This window comes from Ips typographus, linkage group LG15 (assembly GCF_016097725.1).
Source record: "Ips typographus isolate SLU linkage group LG15, UJ_Ityp_2.0, whole genome shotgun sequence".
Classification (NCBI taxonomy): Eukaryota; Metazoa; Arthropoda; class Insecta; order Coleoptera; family Curculionidae; genus Ips; species Ips typographus.
Window position 1 is genome coordinate 7490804 of NC_138436.1, and position 18000 is coordinate 7508803.

The 18000-nt window shown below is 39.6% G+C and overlaps 2 protein-coding genes across 17 annotated transcripts in view; one reads left to right on the plus strand and one right to left on the minus strand.

Moving 5' to 3' along the window:
- Positions 1 to 5834, minus strand: part of Elys (AT hook containing transcription factor 1 homolog) — a 64095-nt gene extending 58261 nt beyond the window's left edge. For 4 of the 9 annotated variants that reach the window (XM_081993256.1, XM_081993260.1, XM_081993254.1 and 1 more), the window contains exons 1-2: positions 404 to 585; positions 69 to 352 (exon numbers count right to left, since the gene is read on the minus strand). In XM_081993256.1, the coding sequence (XP_081849382.1) occupies positions 69 to 352; positions 404 to 584 (465 nt within the window). In that variant the 5' untranslated portion in view covers position 585. Of the gene's footprint in view, positions 1 to 68; positions 353 to 403; positions 588 to 3028; positions 3115 to 5678 lie in introns of those variants that run through there. The other 5 variants (XM_081993262.1, XM_081993255.1, XM_081993261.1 and 2 more) reach the window with 4 other exon arrangements.
- Zasp66 (PDZ_signaling and DUF4749 domain-containing protein Zasp66) overlaps positions 754 to 18000 on the plus strand; it is a 44228-nt gene continuing 26981 nt past the window's right edge. For 2 of the 8 annotated variants that reach the window (XM_081993274.1, XM_081993279.1), the window contains exons 1-3: positions 3456 to 3494; positions 3554 to 3645; positions 6203 to 6294. In XM_081993274.1, coding sequence (XP_081849400.1) covers positions 3477 to 3494; positions 3554 to 3645; positions 6203 to 6294 — 202 coding nt within the window. In that variant the 5' untranslated portion in view covers positions 3456 to 3476. Of the gene's footprint in view, positions 859 to 902; positions 1008 to 3455; positions 3495 to 3553; positions 3646 to 6202; positions 6295 to 10626; positions 10794 to 15271; positions 15433 to 18000 lie in introns of those variants that run through there. The other 6 variants (XM_081993275.1, XM_081993277.1, XR_014180749.1 and 3 more) reach the window with 6 other exon arrangements.

The window sequence follows — 18000 nt, forward strand, 5'->3', positions numbered from 1 at the left end:
CAATGACATAAAAAAAACACAAAAAAATCAGGTACAATGAGGGAGAAAAGTCACAGTAAACTACTCACATAATGCTCGAGTCGAACAGCTCGTACCACGGTCGAGGCGAAACAATCAAAGACGCAAATCAGGCCTGCCGTGACGGGACAGTGCAGCGCCACAACGAGCAATGGTAAACTGGTCTGGTCGCGCGGCAGCTCCGCCACGCAGGTTATACGCACTCGGGCCTCGCTCGGTGCACCCCCAAAATGCCAGGACGAGAGCGTGCTCAAGGGGGCGAGTTGGCGCACTTCCAGGTAACCGCCCCGCGTCCACCACGCGTACTTGCCGTTGTGAAACAAACCGGATTTCGCTGGAAAATTGGGGATGAAAATTTGGGGCCCCAAGGGTTGCCGGGACTTACCTGGTTCGGGGGGCTGTTGCGACGGGTTGGCGGCGTCGGGGGGTAGTTCCCACGTGCGCACCACCTTAAACGACATGGTCCCGCACTGGAAAATTAGGAAAAAAGCGTTTTTAGGGGCATTTTCTGTTAATTTCCCCCTTCTAGACAATTTGAGGTTAGAACAACTGACGCTGCCGCGCATTGACACTAATGACAGCCCGACTGTCATTCTGCTTGATAACAGGTCGTCTCACTCTAACTCGCACGCAACAATGTGACAGACAGAGATGGACCTACATTAGTTGACATGCGTCAAACATTCTAACCTCAATTTCACTCCCAAACTAAGTTTGTTGTTTAAACCATTTCCCCAGGCTTGGAAAGAGCATTTAAACGGTTTTAGAGCAGTTTTCCGGCCGGAAAAAACGGTTTTAGCGATCGAATTTACCCCCTAAAACATGAGTTCGGCCAGTAAAGTACGCTAAAACCGCCCAAATTGTGAGGTTAGATTACCGAGTAGTGTTTGGTTGCAGGTTGGGGGGATTTGCACCCTTTCCGGTCAGTTTTCCCACAAACTGGACTGTCCTAGCATGCAGTTACATCCTAAATCACACTTCCCAATGGGGTAAGTACCTTTTACTGGGAAAAATTAGGTTAAGTTAGCCTAAAGTGGTGGAAAGTGCCGGTCGAGGACCGGAGGTGCTTTGTTAGTGTTTTTCTTGACTTTTTAGCCTTCAAACACCTTCAATAACCTTCAGCAAGCTTGTCCACATCTTTTCCTGGTTAATTTAACCTAATTTTTGGTCCAGAAAGTGGTTAATTTAGTGTGCGGTTAAGGGAGAGTTGAGCGAAGATTTTTGAAGAGATTTTAGTGTTTTTTTGACTTTTCTGACCTTTAAAACTGTCAAACAAGCTTTAACAACCTTCCTCACTGCTTTTCCTGTCAAATTTAACTTAATTTTTGGTGAAAAAAGTGGTCAATTTAGTGTTAGGTTAAGGGATAGTCGAGTGAGTGGTTTTGAAGGGTTTTTAGTGTTTTTTTAGCTTTTTTGGCCTTGGAAACTGTCAAATAAGCCTTACCAACCCTCCTCACAGCTTTTCCTATCATAATCAACCTAATTTTTGGCAAAAAAATTGGTTAATTCTGTGTTTGGTTAAGGGAGAGTCGAGTGAAGGTTTTTTAAGGGATTTCAGTGGTTTTTTCACTTTTTTTGTCTTTAAAACTGTCAAACAAGCTTTACCAACCTTCCCCCCAGCTTTTCCTGTCAAACTTAACCTAATTTTTGGCCAAAAAAGTGGTTAATTTAGTGTTCGGTTAAGGGGGAGTCGAGTGAAGGTTTTTGAAGGGATTTTAGGGTTTTTCTGCCAATAACTCGGTTAGTTGACACTTTCCGGACAAACTTGTCATTTGACAGTTTGTAGAGGACACTCTGAGCTACAATCTGTCAAAAAAATCAACTCGCTAACTGTCAAAATAACCGAGTTACAAGCTGTCAAACTTTGATCTGTCATATTAACACTAATAATTTTTGAATTTTGGTTAATTAGTGTTACTTTCTGGTTATATTCGTCTCAAATTGCTCTTTATTTTTGATTCTTACCAAAATGTTTGTAACTCTAACCGTTTCCGAGATATTTGACTTTTTTTGAAAATTCTGTATCTCGGTTATTTTTCGGATTTGGCAACCAAAAAAAACTCAAAATATTCGTCTCGAACTGCTCTTTGTTTTTGATTCTTAGCAAAATGTTTGTAACTCTAACCGTTTCTGAGATATTTGACTTTTTTTGAAAAATTTAAAAAAATTCTGTATCTCGGTTATTTTTTCGGATTCGGCAACCAAAAAAAACTCAAAATATTCGTCTCGAACTGCTCTTTAATTTTGATTCTTAGCAAAATGTTTGTAACTCTAACCGTTTCCGAGATATTCAACTTTTTTGAGTTTGTTTTTGGAAAAGTGTTGGAAGGGATCTCAAACGTTTTAAAAGATTCTAGATCGTTCTGAAACACTTTAGAAGATTCTAGAATATTTCAAAAGCTCTTTGAAACATTCTGGAATGCCGTGGACAGTTCTAGAACGTTCTGGAAGCCTTTGGCTGGTTCTGGAACGTTATGGAAACTTCTCAGATCTTCTAGAACCTTCTCGAACTGTCCAAAACCTTCCAGATTTTTAGAGAAAATTCTAAAACCACAATAATGTTCTAAAAACCTCTCAGATCGTTCTAGAATTTTCCGAAACGTTCTACGAGCTTCCAAAATATTCTCGGAGGTTCCAAAGGCATCCAAAACCTTCTGGAATCCTTTAGAACGTTGTAGAACATTTTAGAAATTTTTGAAGGGATTTTAGTGGTTTTTTCACTTTTTTTTGTCTTTAAAACTGTCAAACAAGCTTTACCAACCTTCCCCACAGCTTTTCCTCTCAAACTTAACCTAATTTTTGGCCAAAAAAGTGGTTAATTTGGTGTTCGGTTAAGGGTGAGTCGAGTGAGTGGTTTTTAAGGGATTTTAGTAGTTTTGGGCCCTAGAACAGTCAAACAAGCCAGAACACCCTTTTTCCAAGCTTTTCCTGTTAAAAAAACCGGATTTTCAGGGAAAATTAGGGATTTCTGGTTTGGTAAACATGGGGCTGTACTGGTGTAGGGACTTACCTTGTTCGGGGGGGTCACTGCAAACGCCTGGGCAGCTCGGGGGGGTCCTTCCCACGTTAAACGACACACCCACGCACCGAAATTCACTGGAAAAACCGTAAAAACTGTAATTTATCAAGATTTTCTGTATATTTTCCACTTTCCGCACAATTTGAGGTTAGAAAGTCCGTTTTGACAGTTCCCCCTACGTAGTGACACTAATGACAGCCCGACTGTCATTCTGGATGTTGACTGGTCGTCTCACTCTAACTCGCACGCAACAATGTGACAGACAGAGATGGACGTACATTAATTGACATGCGTCAAACATTCTAACCTCATTTTTACGCCCCAACTAAGTTTGTTGTTTAAACCATTTTCCGGGGCTTGGAAAGAGCATTAAAAGGGTTTTAGAGCAGTTTTCCGGCCGGAAAAAACGGTTTTAGCAATCGGATTTACCCCCTAAAACATGAGTTCAGCCAGTAAAGTACGCTAAAACCGCCCAAATTGTGAGGTTAGATTACCGAGTAGTGTGTTTGGTTGCAGGTTGGGGGGATTTGCACCCTTCCCGGTCAGTTTTCCCACAAACTGGACTGTCCTAGCATGCAGTTACATTCTAAATCACATTTCTCAATCGGGTAAGTAACCTTTTACCGGGAAAAATTAGGTTAAGTTAGCCTAAAGTGGTGGAAAGTGCCGGTCGAAGACCGGAGGTGCTTTGTTAGTGTTTTTTAGTGTTTTTCTTGACTTTTTAGCCTTCAAACACCTTCAGTAACCTTCAACAAGCCTGTCCACAGCTTTTCCTGGTTAATTTAACCTCATTTTTGGTCCAGAAAGTGGTTAATTTAGTGTTCGGTTAAGGGAGAGTCGAGTGAAGGTTTTTGAAGGGATTTTAGTGTTTTTTTGACTTTTCTGACCTTTAAAACTGTCAAACAAGCTTTACCAACCTTCCCCCCAGCTTTTCCTGTCAAATTTAACTTAATTTTTGGTGAAAAAAGTGGTCAATTTAGTGTTAGGTTAAGGGATAGTCGAGTGAGTGGTTTTGAAGGGTTTTTACTGTTTTTTTAGCTTTTTTGGCCTTGGAAACTGTCAAATAAGCCTTACCAACCCTCCTCACAGCTTTTCCTATCATAATCAACCTAATTTTTGGCGAAAAAATTGGTTAATTCTGTGTTTGGTTAAGGGAGAGTCGAGTGAAGGTTTTTTAAGGGATTTCAGTGGTTTTTTCACTTTTTTTGTCTTTAAAACTGTCAAACAAGCTTTACCAACCTTCCCCCCAGCTTTTCCTGTCAAACTTAACCTAATTTTTGGCCAAAAAAGTGGTTAATTTAGTGTTCGGTTAAGGGGGAGTCGAGTGAAGGTTTTTGAAGGGATTTTAGGGTTTTTCTGCCAATAACTCGGTTAGTTGACATTTTCCGGACAAACTTGTCATTTGACAGTTTGTAGAGGACACTCTGAGCTACAATCTGTCAAAAAAATCAACTCGCTAACTGTCAAAATAACCGAGTTACAAGCTGTCAAACTTTGATCTGTCATATTAACACTAATAATTTTTGAATTTTGGTTAATTAGTGTTACTTTCTGGTTATATTCGTCTCAAATTGCTCTTTATTTTTGATTCTTACCAAAATGTTTGTAACTCTAACCGTTTCCGAGATATTTGACTTTTTTTGGAAAATTCTGTATCTCGGTTATTTTTTCGGATTTGGCAACCAAAAAAAACTCAAAATATTTGTCTCGAACTGCTCTTTGTTTTTGATTCTTAGCAAAATGTTTGTAACTCTAACCGTTTCTGAGATATTTGACTTTTTTTGAAAAATTTAAAAAAATTCTGCATCTCGGTTATTTTTTCGGATTCGGCAACCAAAAAAAACTCAAAATATTCGTCTCGAACTGCTCTTTATTTTTGATTCTTAGCAAAATGTTTGTAACTCTAACCGTTTCCGAGATATTCAACTTTTTTGAGTTTGTTTTTGGAAAAGTGTTGGAAGGGATCTCAAACGTTTTAAAAGATTCTAGATCGTTCTGAAACACTTTAGAAGGTTCCAGAATATTTCGAAAGCTCTTTGAAACATTCTGGAATGCCGTGGACAGTTCTAGAACGTTCTGGAAGCCTTTGGCTGGTTCTGGAACGTTATGGAAACTTCTCAGATCTTCTAGAACCTTCTCGAACTGTCCAAAACCTTCCAGATTTTTAGAGAAAATTCTAAAACCACAATAATGTTCTAAAAACCTCTCAGATCGTTCTAGAATTTTCCAAAACGTTCTACGAGCTTCCAAAATATTCTCGGAGGTTCCAAAGGCATCCAAAACCTTCTGGAATCCTTTAGAACGTTGTAGAACATTTTAGAAATTTTTGAAGGGATTTTAGTGGTTTTTTCACTTTTTCGGCCTTGGAAACTGTCAAACCAGCCTTACCAACCTTCCCCACAGCTTTTCCTGTCAAACTTAACCTAATTTTTGGCCAAAAAAGTGGTTAATTTAGTGTTCGGTTAAGGGCGAGTCGAGAGAGTGGTTTTTAAGGGATTTTAGTGGTTTTGGTCCCTAAAACAGTCAAACAAGCCAGAACAACCTTTTTTCAAGCTTTCCCTGGTAAAAAAACCGGATTTTCAGGGAAAATCAGAGATTTCTGGCTTGGTAAACATGGGGCTGTACTGGTGTAGGGACTTACCTTGTTCGGGGGGGTCGCTGCAAACGCCTGGGCAGCTCGGGGGGGTCCTTCCCACGTTAAACGACACACCCACGCACCGAAATTCACTGGAAAAACCGTAAAAACAGTAATTTATCAAGATTTTCTGTATATTTTCCACTTTCCGCACAATTTGAGGTTAGAAAGTCCGTTTTGACAGTTCCCTCTACGGAGTGACACTAATGACAGCCCGACTGTCATTCTGAATGTTGCCTGGTGGTCTCACTCTAACTCGCACGCAACAATGTGACAGACAGAGATGGACTTACATTAGTTGACATGCGTCAAACATTCTAACCCCAATTTCACTCCCAAACTAAGTTTGTTGTTTAAACCATTTCCCCAGGCTTGGAAAGAGCATTTAAACGGTTTTAGAGCAATTTTCCGGCGGGAAAAACGGTTTTAGCGATCGGATTTACCCCCTAAACCATGAGTTCAGCCAGTAAAGTGCGCTAAAACCGCCCAAATTGTGAGGTTAGATTACCGAGTAGTGTGTTTGGTTGCAGGTTGGGGGGATTTGCACCCTTCCCGGTCAGTTTTCCCACAAATTGGACTGTCCTAGCATGCAGTTACATTCTAAATCACACTTCCCAATCGGGTAAGTACCTTTGACCGGGAAAAATTAGGTTAGGTTAGCCTAAAGTGGTGGAAAGTGCCGGTCGAAGACCGGAGGTGCTTTGTTAGTGTTTTTTAGTGTTTTTCTTGACTTTTTAGCCTTCAAACACCTTCAGCAAGCTTGTCCACAGCTTTTCCTGGTTAATTTAACCTCATTTTTGGTCCAGAAAGTGGTTAATTTGGTGTTCGGTTAAGGGTTAGTGGATTGAAGGTTTTTTAGTGTGTTTTAGTGTTTTTTTGGCTTTTTTCTCCTTTAGTCACCTTCAGCAAGCCTTAATCACCTCGGCCACAGCTTGTCCTGTCAATTTTAACCTCATTTTTTGCCTGGAAAGTGGTTAGTTTAGTGTTCGATTAAGGGAGAGTCGAGTGAAGGTTTTTGAAGGGATTTTAGTGTTTTTTTAGCTTTTTTGGCTTTGGAAACTGTCAAATAAGCCTTACCAACCTTCCTCACAGCTTTTTCTGTCAAACTTAACCCAATTTTTCCAAAAAAAAATCTACTAACCGAGTTATTGACATTTGTCACTTTGACAGCCTGTAACTCGGTTATTATAGCACCTACAGGGTGGTTCGAAACAGCAGTTTAAAGCTCTTTTAATCCTCTTTCGATCACTATCTATAGTAATTTTTCGAAAAATGTCAAATAACCGAGTTATTGACAGTTGGAGAGTGACTAACCAGAATGAACAAAAAACATTGCATTTTTGGTGTCACTTGACTTGATTCACTTTGACAGCTCGTGATTCTGTCATTTTGACAGTTACGTCATTCCAGTTTTGACTAAATTATAGCTCTTTTAATTGTCTTTTGACTGCCATAAAATGTCAATAATGTCAACTGTCAAAATAACGTCAAAATTTGACATTAAGTGTAACTTTACACTAAAATGTTGTTGCTAATTTGATAGCTCGTAATTCTGTCATTTTGACAGTTACTTTATTCCAGTTTTTACTAAATTATAGCCCTTTTAATTGTCTTTTGACTGCCATAGAATGTCATTAGTGTCAACTGTCAAAATAACGTCAAAATTGGACTATAAAGTAAACATTTCAATTTTTGGTGTCACTCGACTTGGTTCAGTTTGACAGCTCGTAATTCTGTCATTTTGACAGTTTCGTCATTCTAGTTTGGACTGAATTACAGCTCTTTTAATTGTCTTTTGACTGCCATAAAATGTCTTTAGTGTCAACTGTCAAAATAACGTCAAAGTTTGACAATAAGGACAACATTGCATTTTTTGGTGTCACTCGACTTGATTCACTTTGACAGCTCGTAATTCTGTCATTTTGACAGTTACGTCATTCCAGTTTTGACTAAATTATAGCTCTTTTAATTGCCTTTTGTCTACCATAGAATGTCATTAGTGTCAACTGTCAAAATAACGTCAAAATTTGACATTAAGTGTAACTTTGCACTAAAATGTTGCTGCTAATTTGATAGCTCGTAATTCTGTCATTTTGACAGTTACTTTATTCCAGTTTTTACTAAATTATAGCCCTTTTAATTGTCTTTTGACTGCCATAAAATGTCATTAGTGTCAACTGTCAAAATAACGTCAAAGTTTGACAATAAGGACAACATTGCATTTTTTGGTGTCACTCGACTTGATTCACTTTGACAGCTCGTAATTCTGTCACTTTGACAGTTAGGTCATTCTAGTTTTGACTGAATTACAGCTCTTTTAATTGTCTTTTGACTGCCATAAAATGTCAATAGTGTCAACTGTCAAAATATTATTAAAAAAAAACTTGAAAACTTAACCTAATTTTTGATGGGTGACTTGACAAAATTGACAGTTGTCATTTTGACAGCCTGTAACTCCGTTATTTTGACAGTTAGCGAGTTGATTTTTTTACCATTTTGTAGGCCGTCAAATTCTTTGTAAATCACCTTTCATAGGATTTCTAGCAAAAATGTCAAATAACCGAGTTATTTTGATTGAAAGTGTCAAGTGTAGAGTGACGGTCAAACAAGTGCAAATACGTTGCAACTTGTTTTGTCTATTATCGAGTTATAGAGCACTTGAAGGGCTTTAATTTGAGTGGTTTGTGCACCCTGTAACTCAAAAAATGACGGAGATATTCAATTTCGAAAAAATTCGAAAAAAAATTTTTGAAAATTTCAGTTTTTATTTTTTTATAAAAAAACGGTACATTTTTCGAAAAAAGTGTACATATAGAAAAAGTTGCCTTTTGTCCAGATACACGTCCCGGTAAAAATTCCACACTCCTACCTCAAACCGTTTCCAAGATATTAACGAAAATATCCGAAATTTTTTTTTTTACGCCATCTAACGGCCAAACGGTACAACTTAGCGTGAAAATAACCCCCACCACTGGATTCCCCGTCCCCGAATTAGTCGAAAACGAGTATAATATCAATTTTTATTTTTTCCACCCTCCACCTCTATTTTAGGGGTGGGGGCGTCTGAAACTGGGGTCTAAAGGACCCCCTTTACAGTCTGAATCGATCGGTGAAAACCGCACTCAAATCCACCTAAACACACGGGAGATATGGAGGAAATACGGTTTTTGACAGCCGTTTATTGACAGTTGACAGCTAGTGACATTTGTCGAAACGACCCCGGCTTGATGGTACTCGTTTTCGACTAATTTGGGGTCAGGGAAACCGTTTTTAAAGTCAGTTTGACAGTAACTGTCACCCAGTTCCAGGAAACTCACAAAGGATCACAAAAAACAACTTTCTTATTAATGAAAATAAAGGGGTCATGTGACCTATCGTTTCAGGCTAAAATTAACCAGGAAACACTCTGGTTTAGTTGGTTTTTTGATATCTTCAAAACTGGCAAAGTTAACCGCGTTTTTGCACTAAACTCGGGCTGGGTGAGAGGTAGGTGAAATCTGACTGTAAATTTGGATTCAGCGACCCCAAATTAGTCGAAAACGAGTGGTCACTCAAGGGGTCTAACTAAAAGAGTAACAAAGTTACAGTTTTTGCGACGTTGCCAGCTCTGAAAACCAACTTTCTTATTTCGAACGCTAGAAACGTCATCTAAAATTCATTTTATGTTAATTTTTTCCACGAAACACGCTGGTGCGGTCGGTTTTGCGATATCTCCAAAACTGGCTAAGTTAACCGCGTTTTTCCACTAAACTCGGGCTGGGTGAGAGGTAGGTGAAATCTGACTGTAAATTTGGATTTAGCGACCCCAAATTAGTCGAAAACGAGTGGTCACTCAAGGGGTCTAACTAAAAGAGTAACAAAGTTACAGTTTTTGCGACGTTGCCAGCTCTGAAAACCAACTTTCTTATTTCGAACGCTAGAAACGTCATCTAAAATTCATTTTATGTTAATTTTTTCCACGAAACACGCTGGTGCGGTCGGTTTTGCGATATCTCCAAAACTGGCCATGTTAACCGCGTTTTTCCATTAAACTCGGACTGGGTGAGAGGTAGGTGAAATCTGACTGTAAATTCGGATTCAGCGACCCCATATTAGTCGAAAACGAGTGGTCACTCAAGGGGTCTAAGTGAAAACATAACAAAGTTACAGTTTGTGTGACGTTGCCAGCTCTGGAAACCAACTTTCTTATTTCGAACGCTAGAAACGTCATCTCAAATTCATTTTATGCTAATTTTTTCCACGAAACACGCTGGTGCGGTCGGTTTTGCGATATCTCCAAAACTAGCCAAGTTAACCGCGTTTTTGCACTGAACTCGGGCTGGGTAGGAGGTAGGTGAGATCTGACTGCGGATTCGGATTCAGCGACCCCAAATTAGTCGAAAACGAGTGGTCACTCAAGGGGTCTAACTAAAACATTAACAAAGTTGCAGTTTTTGCGACGTTGCCAGCTCTGGAAACCAACTTTCTTATTTTGGACGCTAGAAACGTCATCTCAAATTCATTTTATGTTAATTTTTTCCACGAAACTTGCTGGTGCGGTCGGTTTTGCGATATCTCCAAAACTGGCCAAGTTAACCGCGTTTTTGCACTAAACTCGAGCTGGGTGAGAGGTAGGTGAAATCTGTTTGTAAATTCGGATTCAGCGACCCCAAATTAGTCGAAAACGAGTGGTCACTCAAGGGGTCTAACTAAAAGAGTAACAAAGTTACAGTTTTTGCGACGTTGCCAGCTCTGAAAACCAACTTTCTTATTTCCAACGCTAGAAACGTCATCTCAAATTCATTCTATGTTAATTTTTTCCACGAAACACGCTGGTGCAGTCGGATTTCCCGTATCTCCAAAACTGTCCGAGTTACGACGAGTTTCAGGCGGTAAATTGGCAAAAAACGCGCGGCACGTCCGGATTCACTCCCAGTTTCGTCGCGCTGAAGTTGGGAAAGCGCTAAAAATAATCGCCCGGGCCGGTTTTTTTTTCACCTTTTCCTCGTTTTTCGGTCGGTGCGGGCGGCACGGGCCAAGCGGGGCGAAAAACACGGTTTCCTCCCTCGCCGAGGGACCGGAACAATGTCGTTTCAACGTCCGTCATTTTGGCCGTACCGCGAAGGTCAACAAAAGAAAAAAGTAAGTTTTTTTTTTTTTATTTTTTTTTTCTAATTTTTTAGCACTTTTTTGACTGAAACCCTCTCCGAGGGTTTCGGTGCCGAATAACTCGGAAACGGTGCGTCCTAGCGAAAATTGCCTAACCTGCGCAAAAACGCCGAAAGGGCCCAACAGTCACGTGACCAAATTTCACTTTGCTCCCGCGAACCGTTCGCGAGTTATCGTGACAAAATGGCGGCCGCGCCGGGTGTGTTTACGCTTAATCCTCAAATTGCTGGAAATCGGGTCGAAAATCGATAAAAATAGCTTGACTGACTTAAACTGGATTTAAAGGCGTTGCCCTGAATTCCATCGCGTAAACACACTCATCTTGTACACTGTGGTGGTCACATCTTGATCGCCCTCTAGCGGCCAAACGTTGCAATCGGTTATTTGTCAAGTTAGAGAAAAACTCAAAGAAAGAAAATTGTAGAGAATTGTGTGCCCTACAAGACTGTTTTATAGCGTTTTCGTCCTAAAGCGACTCCTAACGGAGATATGACGCAAAGACGGTGTCGCTGCACTAAAAGTCACTTTACTGGACGCCATTTTGTAAATTCCGCCATTTTGGCTTGAGATAGAGGGGTCGTGTTTGTACTCGTTTTCGACTAATTTGGGGTCAAGGAATCCATTTCTAAAGTCAGTTTGACAGTAACTGTCACCCAGTTCGAGAAACTTGACATTTCGTAAAAATTTGGGTTTGGGAATGAGTGACGCCAAAATGAACGTCACCACTGAATTCCTCGTCCTTGATTTAGTAGAAAACGAGTACAATCTCGATTTTTTACGAAAAAATCAAAATGGCGTTTCTAGGCGCCATTTTGTAAATTTCGCCATTTTGGCTTGAGATAGAGGGGTCGTGTTTGTACTCGTTTTCGACTAATTTGGGGTCAAGGAATCCATTTCTAAAGTCAGTTTGACAGTAACTGTCACCCAGTTTGAGAAACTTGACATTTCGCAAAAATCTGGGTTTGGGAATGAGTGACGCCAAAATGAACGTCACCACTGAATTCCTCGTCCTCGATTTAGTAGAAAACGAGTACAAACTCGATTTTTTACGAAAAACTCAAAATGGCGTTTCTAGGCGCCATTTTGTAAATTCCGCCATTTTGGCTTGAGATAGAGGGGTCGTGTTTGTACTCGTTTTCGACTAATTTGGGGTCAGGGAATCCATTTCTAAAGTCAGTTTGACAGTAACTGTCACCCAGTTCGAGAAACTTGACATTTCGCAAAAATCTGGGTTTGGGAATGAGTGACGCAAAAATAAACGTCACCACTGAATTCCTCGTCCTCGATTTAGTAGAAAACGAGTACCCACTCGATTTTTTACGAAAAAATCAAAATGGCGTTTCTAAGCGCCATTTTGTAAATTTTGCCATTTTGGCTTGATATAGAGGGGTCGTGTTTGTACTCGTTTTCGACTAATTTGGGGTCAGGGAATCCATTTATAAAGTCAGTTTGTTCGTATCTGCTACTCAGATCGAGAAACTTACATTTTCAAGGAAAAACACCAAGTTTGGTGGTTTCTGAGCACTCTAGACATTTTTTTACAATCAATTTCTGTGAATATTTGAGCTTCTGAGACTTTTCTGAATCGGAATGTCGTTTCTGTTGCCGAGTAACAAATTTCAGGTTTCTGAGCTTCTGAGACCTATTCTAGAATTTCTGAGCTTCTAAGACTTTTTTTGAATAATTTCCGAACCTGAAAGTCATTTTTAAGACGTCTCGGTAACCAATTACATTCTGATTTTTTTTTTAATCTTCTGAGCTATTTTACTGTCTTCTGAGTCATTTTTGTCTTCTGAGTATTCTTATTATGTCTTCTGAGTCATTTTTTTAAAAAACTTTAACTTTTCTCAGTTTCTTAAACTTTTAATTTATTTGTTGTCTTCTGAGTCTTTTTTTAAATATTTTGAGCTATTTTTCTGTCTTCTGAGTCATTTTGATCGTTCTAAATTTTTTTCTCAATTTCTAAAACCTCTTAAGTCATTTTTGTCTTCTGAGTCTTTTTGGTATTTTTTTTAAGTCATTTTTCTAGTCTTCTGAGCTACTTTTCAGAATTTTTTTTGGTCTTCTGAGTCATTTTGTCTATTTAATTTTTTTTTTTAATTTCTAAAACTTTTTTTAGTCATTTTTGTCTTCTGAGTACTTTTATTGTGTCTTCTGAGTTGCTTTTATTTAATTTTTTACTCTTTTTGTGTCTTCTGAGTCATTTTTTAACAAACTTTAACTTTTTTCATATTCTAAAACTCTTAATGTGATTTGTTGTCTTCTGAGTCGTTTTGGTATCGTTTCAGTCATTTTTATAGTCTTCTGAGCTACTTTTTATTAAATTTTTTAGTATTCTGAGTCACTTTGCATATTTTGGTCTTTTTTCAATTTTTTAAACTTCTTTTAGTCACATTTGTCTTCTGAGTACTCTTACTGTGTTTTCTGAGTTTGATTATTTTTTTACTTTTTTCCTGTCTTCTGAGTAATTTTTAACAAACTGTAACTTTTTTCAGATTCTAAAACTCTTAATGTAATTTGTTGTCTTCTGAGTCTTTTTGGTATCCTTTCAGTCATTTTTATAGTCTTCTGAGTCATTTTTCCCATTCTTAGTAGGAGCTACAAGAACACTGACATTACCATTGAATTCCCCATCCCCGAATTAGTGGAAAACCACCCTTCACTCGGTTCACTAGCTTAAAGTAAGGGATTTGCGGCTAACTGGCCGTAGGGGTCATACCCTACGGCCAATATGAAAATTGTCAAAAAAAATCGAGTAACGGTTCGTTTTCGACTAATTCGGAGCCGGGGAATTCATTTCCGCAAACGGTTTCATGATATCTCCATTCCCGGCCGAGAAATTGAGGTTAAAACCCACTTGGGTAGGAGATACAAGAAAACTGACAATTCCATTGAATTCCCCATCCCCAATTTAGTAAAAAACGACCCTTTACTCGATTCTTTACCTAAAAGTTAGGGGTTTGCCGCTAATTGGCCATAGGGGTCACACCCTACGGCCAATACTAAAAATAGCGCTAGAATATTGAGTGACCACTCGTTTTCAACTAATTTGGGACCGGGGAATCCATTTCCGCGATCAGTTTTCGGATATCTCCATCCCCGGCCGAGAAACTGAGGTTAAAACCCACTTGGGTAGGAGATACAGGAAAACTGACGTTACCATTGAATTCCCCGTCACCAATTTAGTAAAAAACCATTTTTCACTCGATTCATTACTTAAAAGTAAGCGGTTTGCCGCTAATTGGCCGTAGGGGTCACACCCTACGGCCAATATGAAAATTGTCCTAAAAAATCGAGTGACCTGTCGTTTTCGACTAATTCGGGCCCGGGGAATTCATTTCCGCAATCGGTTTCCTGATATCTCCATCCCCGGCCGAGAAACTGACGTTAAAACCCACTTGGGTAGGAGATACAGGAAAACTGACATTACCATTGAATTCCCCATCCCCGAATTAGTGGAAAACCACCCTTCACTCGGTTCACTAGCTTAAAGTAAGGGATTTGCCGCTAATTGGCCGTAGGGGTCACACCCTACGGCCAATATGAAAATTGTCCTAAAAAATCGAGTGACGGTTCGTTTTCGACTAATTCGAGGTCGGCGAATCCATTTCCGCAATCGGTTTCCGGATATCTCCATCCCCGACCGAGAAACTGAGGTTAAAAGCCACTTGGGTAGGAGATACAAGAAAACTGACATTACCATTGAATTCCCCGTCCCCAATTTAGTAAAAAACGACCCTTTACTCGATTCATTACCTAAAAGTTAGGGGTTTGCCGCTAATTGGCCGTAGGGGTCACACCCTACGGCTAATACCAAAAATAGCGCTACAATCTTGAGTGACACGTCGTTTTCGACTAATTCGAGGTCGGGGAATCCATTTCCGCAATCGGTTTCCTGATATCTCCATCCCCGGCCGAGAAACTGACGGTAAAACCCACTTGGGTAGGAGATACAGGAAAACTGACATTACCATTGAATTCCCCATTCCCGAATTAGTGGAAAACCACCCTTCACTCGGTTCACTAGCTTAAAGTAAGGGTTTTGCGGCTAATTGGCCGTAGGGGTCACCCCCTACGGCCAATACCAAAAATAGCGCTACAATCTTGAGTGACACATCGTTTTCGACTAATTTGGGGTCGGGGAATCCATTTCCGAGGTCAGTTTGACCCCAACTGTCACCCAGTTCGAGATACGTCAATTTCGGACAATAACTTAAAAATAAATTAAATTACAAAACCTTCCGGTGCATCGATTAACCAGCCAAACTAGACAAGCTCGCACGGAAATTTTGTTCTATTTTCGGTTTGGCGTTGGGAAGTGGAAAAGCGTTGTTAGAATGCGCCACTGCAACCGATCAATGCCAAAAATCGATTTTCTCTAGTCGCCGCCATCTTAGTCCGATTCGGGCGTGAAATTTTTTTTGGCTTCGATTTTTTTTTTTTTTTTTCAGTTTTTGTTTACTCGCTTGCGTGTTTAGTTGGTCGATTGACAGTGCGAATGGGTAAACTACACGAATTCGTGATCAATTTACGTCGCGACGATCCGTCACAGTCGTGGGGTTTCAGTTTGGTGGGCGGGGCGGACGTGAAAACACCCCTCATTGTCACCAAAGTGAGTATTCTCTCCAACTGGGTGACAGTTACGGTCAAACTGACCGCAGAAATGGATTCCCCGACCCCGAATTAGTCGAAAACGAGTGGTCACTCGGGGGGTCTAAATGAAAAAATAACAAAGTTACAGTTTGTGCGACGTTGCCAAACCGAAAAACGCAACTTTTTTGTTTCAAGTGCTAGAAACGTCATCTCAAATTCGTTCTATGTTAATTTCTTCCAGGAAACACGCTGGTGTTGTCGGTTTTGCGATATCTCCAAAACTGGCCAAGTTAACCGCGTTTTTGCATTAAACTCGAGCTGGGTGAGAGGTACGTGAAATGTGACTGTAAATTTGGATTCAGCGACCCCAAATTAGTCGAAAACGAGTGGTCACTCGAGGGGTCCAAGTGAAAGAATAACAAAGTTACAGTTTGTGCGACGTTGCCACACCGAAAAACGCAACTTGTTTGTTTCAAACGCTAGAAACGTCATCTCAAGTTCGTTTTATGTTAATTTTGTCCAGGAAACACGCTGGTTTAGTCGGATTTGCGATATCACCAAAACTGGCAGAGTTAACTGCGTTTTTGCAAAAAACTCGAGCTGGGTAAGAGGTACGTGAAATCTGACTGTAAATTTGAATTCAGCGACCCCAAATTAGTCGAAAACGAGTGGTCACTCGAGGGGTCTAAGTGAAAAAATAACAAAGTTACAGTTTTTGCGACGTTGCCAGACCGAAAAACGCAACTTTCTTATTTCGAACGCTAGAAACGTCATCTCAAATTCATTCTATGTTAATTTCTTCCAGGAAACACACTGGTGTTGTCGGTTTTGCGATATCTCGAAAACTGGCCAAGTTAACCGCGTTTTTGCATTAAACTCGAGCTGGGTGAGAGGTACGTGAAATGTGACTGTAAATTTGGATTCAGCGACCCCAAATTAGTCGAAAACGAGTGGTCACTCGAGGGGTCTAAGTTAAAAAATAACAAAGTTACAGTTTTTGCGACGTTGCCAGCTCTGGAAACCAACTTTCTTATTTCGAACGCTAGAAACGTCATCTCAAATTCATTTTATGTTAATTTCTTCCAGGAAACACGCTGGTGTTGTCGGTTTTGTTATATCTGGAAAATTGGCTGAGTTTACCGCGTTTTTTCTAAAATCTCAAGCTGGGTGAAATGTGGGTGGAATCTGACTGCGGATTCGGATTCAGCGACCCCAAATTAGTCGAAAACGAGTGGTCACTTGGAGGGTCTAACTCAAAAAATAACAAAGTTACATTTTTGCAACGTTGCCAGCGCATAAACCCAACTTTCTTATTAGTCAATATAGAGGGGTCATGTGACCTATCGTTTCAGGCTAAAATTTTCCAGGAAACACGCTGGTTTAGTTGGTTTTTTGTTATCTCCAAAACTGGCAAAGTTAACTGCGTTTTTGTACTAAACTCGAGCTGGGTGAGAGGTACGTGAAATTTTAGTGTAAATTTGGATTCAGCGACCCCAAATTAGTCGAAAACGAGTGGTCACTCGGGGGTCTAACTCAAAAAATAACAAAGTTACAGTTTTTGTGACGTTGCCAGCTCTGGAAAACAACTTTCTTATTTCGAACGCTAGAAACGTCATCTCAAGTTCATTTTATGTTAATTTCTTCCAGGAAACACGCTGGTGTTGTCGGTTTTGTTATATCTAGAAAATTGGCTGAGTTAACCGCGTTTTTGCACTAAACTCGAGCTGGGTAAGAGGTACGTGAAATCTGACTGCGAATTCGGATTCAGCGACCCCAAATTAGTCGAAAAACGAGTGGTCACTCAAGGGGTCCAAGTCAAAATGACTCAGAAGACAAAAGTAGCTCAGAAGATCAAAAACGACTCGGAAGACAGAAATAACTTAAAAACGTTTTTGAAGCTGAAATAAACTCTCATTTTAAAATTACTCAGAAAGTAAAAAAAATATGAAATTTCAAGGAGAGCTCAAAGAACTCAGAACACCATAAAGAAAGCTCAGAAGACGAAAAATAACTAAAAGGAGTTTTGTAAATTGAGAAAAAGTTTAGAATGGTCAAAATAGCTCAGAAGACCAAAAACGACTCAGAAAACGGAAATAACTTAAATAAGTTTTTGAAACTGAAAAGAGACTAAAATTAGTCAAAAATGACTCAGAAGACGCCAAAAACTCAGTGGACTCAGACGACAGAAATAACTTGAAGAAGTTTTGAAAAGTGAGAAAAACTGTCAGAAAAGTTAGTTAAAAGTCGAAATGACTCAGAAGATTTAAAAAATAGCTCAGAAGACCATGAAAAGATTCAGAAAACAAAAAACATTATTGGTTTTAGAAACTAAAAAAAAGGTTAAAGTTTATTTAAAAACATGACTCAGAAGACACGATAAGAGTACTCAGAAGGCAAGAATGTCTAAAGGTAAAAAAACTCAGGCATTTTAGAACAGGCCTCAGAAGCTCAGAAAATTGGTGATTGAGACATCTGAAAGTGACCAAGATCAGAGATTCTTAAAAAAACGATTTAGTAGCTCAGAAATTTTAGAACAGGTCTCAGAAGCTTGAAGTTTGTTACTCAGCAAAAAAACGACCTTCCAGAT